Source organism: Bombina bombina, chromosome 12 (genome assembly GCF_027579735.1).
Source record: "Bombina bombina isolate aBomBom1 chromosome 12, aBomBom1.pri, whole genome shotgun sequence".
Lineage (NCBI taxonomy): Eukaryota > Metazoa > Chordata > Amphibia > Anura > Bombinatoridae > Bombina > Bombina bombina.
This window is the reverse complement of record NC_069510.1, coordinates 95,101,017-95,107,569: the sequence shown is the minus strand read 5'-3', so window position 1 is coordinate 95,107,569 and position 6,553 is coordinate 95,101,017. Positions and strand designations below refer to the sequence as shown.

The window sequence follows — 6,553 nt, the reverse complement described above, 5'->3', positions numbered from 1 at the left end:
TTTCTAACACCATCTCCCCATTGATATCTTTGGAGGAAAGCGTGCACGAGCACATCAAAGCAGCCCTTGGATTTTGTGCGGTATGGAGCTTATCGCCACCATATCGCACGCACAAGGAGGCTTTTTAAAAACTTGTAATGGCAGTGCTATATAGGGTGAAATAACGCAACTTTTGTTGCGTTCGTTTCGCACCCTCTATAGAGCAAAATTTGTAATCTAGGTGATAATGAGTCTTATTTACTAAACAGATAATCTAATCCCCTCTAATGAGTCTGTATAGGGCACACAAAGGGATAGATTGCATTTCATTGTGCTGTGTGCTAAAGTTAGGTCTCTTAAGTAATTTTGCTGTTCTAAAGCGCCACAATCTGATTGTTAGGGGCCGAATTATCAAGCTCCGAATGGAGCTTGCGGAAACAGCAGTTATGAAGCAGGGGTCTTAATACCGCTGCTCCGTAACTTGTCCGCTGCCTCTGAGGCTGCGGTCTGCAATCCGCCCGATCCTATACGATCAGGCTGATTGACACCCCCTGCTAGCGGCCAATCTACTAGCAAATCTGCAGGTGGCGGCATTGCATAAGCAGTTCACCAGAACTGCTTGTGCAATGATACGCTGTCTGCATTCATTGATGTCTGTTGGGCCATGTTAACTCACTAGTTACTTAGCACCAAGTTGTCTCTCAACCCCCTTACAGCTTTCTCTCAGAAAAACCTAATGTGCACAGGTTTCCTGCACAGTTTTCTAACGTTTGAAGTTGTTGGCAACACCTTTTTCACATTGTATAACTCTGGAATGATTAAAGGGACATAAAAGTGCAAAAAACAAGAATATTTTATTATTGCAAAGGGGTTAAACACATATTTAAAGTCAGCTATAGAGCACAAATGTATTACTGGGAGCTAGCTGAACATATGTGTGTAGCTACCAATCAGCAGCTAGCTCACAGCAGTGCATTGCTGCTCTTGAGCCTATGGTGTTAAGTTTTTTTCATGCTCCATTGACTTCTATGGAGAAATACATTAACGCGGTCGCAATATTCTTCTGCTCTTTGTGCACGTTGGGTTAGCGTTCGTGTGAAAACTTTTTAATTTTAACTTGTAATACGCATGCTACCTTATGTGCGCAGAAAGCTTACTTCAAGGGACATGATATTCAAATGTTAAATCACTAAAGTGATAGCTATAAAAAGCTGACTAGAAAATATCACCTGAACATCTCTATGTAAAAAGGAAGATATTTTACATTAAAATTTCCTCAGTAGCCACATCCCATTGTAAAGGGATTTTCTGCAGCCAATCAAGATGCTAGTCCTGGGACTTGCAAGGGAGCATACATCTGACATCTGCAGGCACAGTCATGTTATTTACCTATTCAGTTAAAGGAAGTTTACTATGAAATCTAGTAAAATCTCATGAGATGACATTAAAGCAAAGCATGACCTCAGCACTGCAGATGCTGATTGGCTATTGTTTGTTTTTTTCAGCCTGCAGCTGGGCAGTAGCTGAAGTATAACTTCACAGAGCACTTACTATTGTGAGATGAAGAGATTTTGAGGTAAAATATCTCTTTTACATAGAGATGTTCAGGTGATATTTTCTTTTCAGCTTTTTACAGTTATACTGAAACGCTTTCAAGTGATTTAGCATATAAGTAGCATGTCCCTCTAAAATCAAAGTTCTTACAGTGAGCACAAAAAGAGGATATTTCCCATGGTGCTCTCTGATACACAGTAACAGCCAGCAGTTACTTCTTTCCTGTCACAGTGTCACCTTAATTTTTACATGGACATATACAGGTGACATTTACACACAGGCATTAGAAACACATGGTGGCTTCAATAATGTGTCTTTTCTTCAAGATAAAAACACTTATATGTCACACAAAGATGAGTTCTGTAATGAGACTTTCTTTCTTGTCACTGTGTGATTAAGTCATATGGGTTCCGTTAGTGTTCAGTAAATTAATAGTCATCATAATCTCCGTTCTGGGGGCGCAGGATGACACTGTGGTAGGATTTTATGCAGGAGAACGCAGTGGGTGGGATCAGACGCCTGTTAATGAAGTTGCTCTCCAGGTGTATGGATACAAGGTTGGAGTCGACAGATATTCTGGTGTCACAGATTGAGTTCAGGGGCACATACCTGTAGAGGAATACACGGGAGGTCACTGGTACATATCTAATAATAATATGGAGTAAGACTTAAAAGGACAGTAAAGTCAAAATAAAACTTAAAGGGACATAATACTCATATGCTAAATCACTTGAAAGTGATGCAGTATAACTGTAAAAAACTGACAAGGAAATATCACATGAACATCTCTATGTAAAGAAGGAAGATATTTTACCTAACAATTTGTTCAGCTCACCAGAGTAAGTGCTGTGTAAACAGTTATACTTCAGCTGCTTTCCAGCTGCAAGTTGGAAAACAAACAAACAATAGCCAATCAGCATCAGCTGTGCTGAGGTAATGCTTTGCCTGCTGTGATCTCATGAGATTTCACTGAAATCTCATGACATTTCATAGAACTTACTTAAACTGTAAAGGAAAATAACATGACCGTGCCTGCACATAACAGATGCGCACTCCCTGGCAAGTCCTGGGACAAGCATCCTGACTGGCTGCTTAAAGTCTCTTTACAGTGGGATGTGAATACTTAGGACATTTTAGGTAAAATATCTTCCTTTTTTACATAGAGATGTTCAGGTGATATTTTCTAGTCAGCTTTTTACAGCTATGCTGCATCAATTTCAAGTTCTTCAACATTTGGGTATCATGTCCCTTTAAATGTATCACATAGAGCATGGAATTTGAAACAACTTTGTCAGCTTTGCTTAGTTCTCTTGGTATCCTTTGTTAACGAGTTATACTAGGAGAATTTAGGAGTGTGCACGTGTCTTTAGCCTTCCAGCAGTGGTGTTTGCAACAATGTTTATAGCAATAATAATTGGATACTGGTATAGCGCACCACCTCAAACTTAATCGACTTGCGGCACTGATAACAGGTATTATTATATTATGTATATTATTGTTATACATCATTGCAAACGCTGCTTCCATAGAATACTAAAAACATGTGGATGCTCCTGAGCTCCTATCAGCCTACCTAGGTTTACGTTTCAACAAACGAAAGCAAAAGAACTAAGCAAAATTGATAATAGAAGAACAGTATGTTCTATCTGAATCTCAGTTCTCAAACATCTGCAATTAGTTCCTTTTCTTTCTCCATTTTACTGTTCAGCCTTATGCTTCACTTCCCTGAACACTTAAGTTGCACTAAAGTAGAACTTATTAACCCACCTAATTTTATTGAAACTGAGACGAAGGACCTGCAATGATCTCAAATTCAAGATACCACGAGGGATGGATTGAAAGAGGTTATTGTCCAGCAAAAGCTCATTGAGAGACTTGTAGAGACCAAAAAACGACACGGCGTGGATCCCATCATCTCTCAGATGGTTGTGCGAAAGATGGAGGAACTCTAATCCCGGCTTCAGATGTGCGAATACGTAACCCGGGATCCGTTCTATCTGGTTGTGGTGCAGAATTAGCTGCTTTAGCCCCCGAGGTAAAAAAGATGGAACATGCACCATGCGGTTATATGACAAATCCAAGGATTCCACGTGCCTGCAGAAAGACAAAATACAAGGTTGTGGGACAGTAAACTCCTTAAGATTTTTAGATTACAAGTGGAGCTCTAAATTATCGAGCACCCGCAAACGGGCAGCATCTTTATTTTTTAATAAAATAACTGCACTAGGCAGTATTTTGGGCTTAAAGTTGGCAAAAGTGGGGTGTTGGGAAAAGAAAACGCACTGAAAAGTACCTTTACATCGTGGTCTAGGGGAACTGTGTGTACCCAGTAAATATATATGTATATGCTATGTGTACACATATTAACACATAAATATAAATGTATATAATCATATATTTATATTGGCTGCCATCGCTGTGCTACTTACCCCCTTCGCTGCGCTTAGGTTCTGCTGCCCTCTCGTGAACGCAATTCTTCCCAGCAATGCGTACATGAACTCGCGTTCGCATTGCTGACAACTTGTAATACCAGCCCACATTAGCGTGAGCTGGTATTACACAGTGGAGTGCAAATATCGCTTTCATGAAAGCAATATTTAGCGTTTCACGTGTAATCTGGACTAAAATGTTTAATTATGCATAATAAAACAACTTTTCAATATATTTTCTTTACATATTTCATCCCTTTTTCATGTTATATAGCACTGAGAATTCGACATTTTCTAATTCTCAGAACATGAAATGCACCCTGCTGACTTCTCAAGGCTAAACATGCTACATGTGTCCCTATGTTGCTTTATTAGATAAAAACTGCAAAACAATTAGTTTTACACTAACTTTATGACAGTAGCTTGTCTAGTTGTCTGTGGACTAAAGCCCCAATTGGCTCCTCTAGTTAAGGCAAACAGTGGGTGAAGTATGTCTAGTTATAACTAATGTAAGTAAAAAGGATATTAATTTGTTTTAAAAACGTTAAAACTTGGCTAAGTTATTCTATAGCAACGCAACAGAAATATGCTGTAAAATCACAAGATGTTTACCGTCCCTTTAAGATGGTAAGCAGTGATGTGTTTTTTGTTGGAGCTGAAGACGTTCACATTATGGGCTTAATGATCTAACACCATCTGCCAATACTACAAGGTCCACTACAGGATGATCTAAAGTCACATTTTACACTCTGAACTGTGTTTTTGGATAAGGGCGTAACCTACATTTCTGTATGTGATGGAAAGATACGTCCATATAGGATAGTGCTCAATAAATGTACCGTACATTGTTAACAAAACAAAAATCAGAATTATATTACACATACAAACTGGCATAAACAGGACGCATCCAAATCGGTTTTAAAAACTTGCTGCAAAATGCAAATTTATATTATGCTATACAGACTGTCCTTAAAGGGACACTAAACCCAATTTTTTTTTCAGGATTCATATAGAGCATGCAATTTTAAGCAACTTTCTAATTTACTCCTATTATAAATTTTTCTTGGTATCTTTATTTGAAAAAGCAGGAATGTAAGCTTAGGGGCCGGCCCATTTTAGGTTCAACAAGCTGGATAGCACTTGCTTATTGGTGGCTACATTTAGCTACCCAGGTGCTGAACCAAAAATGGTCCAGCTCCTAAGCTCACATTCAAATAAAGATACCAAGAGAACAAAGAAAATTTGGTAATAGAAGTAAATTAGAAAGTTGCTTAAAATTGCATGCTTTATCTGAATCACAAAAGTTTAATTTTGACTAGACTATCCCTTTAAGGTACATGGTATTTCATGAAAATAAAGTTGAAATTGTAAACAAGATGTAAAAACTGAGTAGGTTCCATATATTTCAGTGCATGTTTATAGGTACCAGTCACTGTGTGCCCTGACCTATTACACATCCCCTGCCCCTCACTGTGGGCCAGTGAAAACATCTACGTGTCCTGTAGAAACAGAAAAGCAATATTATGTTCCGTCTTCGTTGTTTGCTTTTGGCAAATGCATTGCTGTGAAAAATCAATGGCACATACAGATTTGACAACCCTACAAACCTCATGCAAATGCTTCTCACTGTTTTTTTAATAGCTGGAAATTTTCTATATTGTCATGTGTGAAGACTTATGCGCTTATGGGCTCCGGGACCGGGGTATGTGTATATCTATTTTCTATGATGGTGCGTCTACACTTTGTGTGCTACAGACCTTATAAATATGCTGAGTGCAACATAATTAATAGAGTAGACTGCTCTATAGCCGAAACGCGTAGGACCTGTCTGTTACCCTGTTACCTGTCGATTTGACTCCTTTTGTGCGTTTGCTCGTTATAATCATTTTGCATTCAAAATAATAATAATTAATATAGGCTCTCGCAGTGCATAGTGAATGTTTAGAAATATATTTTAATCATTGTTCTTTGGCTATGAATCTGACAAAGTGTATTAAATACATTGGTCTAATGACTGAGGGGGTGAAAGGCCGCAGCCCAAATTTATTAGAAATATTTGAATACAATATATAACAAATTTACATAACCATAAAACCCAGGGTACCTGCCCACCTAAAACAACGTGCCGGCAAGCTCTGCCAAGCAAGCCCACAAACCACACCTCTCCCACTCTTCCCAGCAGGAGGTACCAGCAACAACTTTACAGCCCCCCAATATTATGCAAACACGCGCCACCCCAAATCTGCGACATGAACTTCCAAAAAACACATGGGAGGGAGATTCCTGCTCCTCCAGGTTCTTTTCCAAAACTGCTGCCACTTCCTGCTCTCACCCCTTTATCACACCACCTAGTCTCCACCCTCGTCACCTACACTTGACCCCTTATTTTTGCAGGCCTAGATGTGGGGTCGCCCACCCCTCCTTCCCTTTTGTCATGCAGGGTGCCTTTATGTGATCAGCCTAATACCCACCACTTACCTAATCAGCCCTGTAGACCCTGTCCCATACCTCCCAACATGTGACCTAGGAATAAGGGAATCAGGAGATTGATGAAGCTGTCGCCATTTTGTGGGTGGGGCTATACTAGTAGG

General features: G+C 39.4%; 1 protein-coding gene across 1 annotated transcript in view; it reads right to left on the bottom strand.

The window, feature by feature from the left end:
- Positions 1 to 814: 814 nt before the first annotated feature.
- Positions 815 to 6,553, bottom strand: part of LOC128643048 (extracellular matrix protein 2-like) — a 177,373-nt gene continuing 171,634 nt past the window's right edge. The window contains exons 9-10 of the mRNA XM_053695976.1: positions 3,301 to 3,627; positions 815 to 2,142 (exon numbers count right to left, since the gene is read on the bottom strand). Of these exons, the coding sequence (XP_053551951.1) occupies positions 1,962 to 2,142; positions 3,301 to 3,627 (508 nt within the window). The 3' untranslated portion in view covers positions 815 to 1,961. The remainder of the gene's footprint in view (positions 2,143 to 3,300; positions 3,628 to 6,553) is intronic.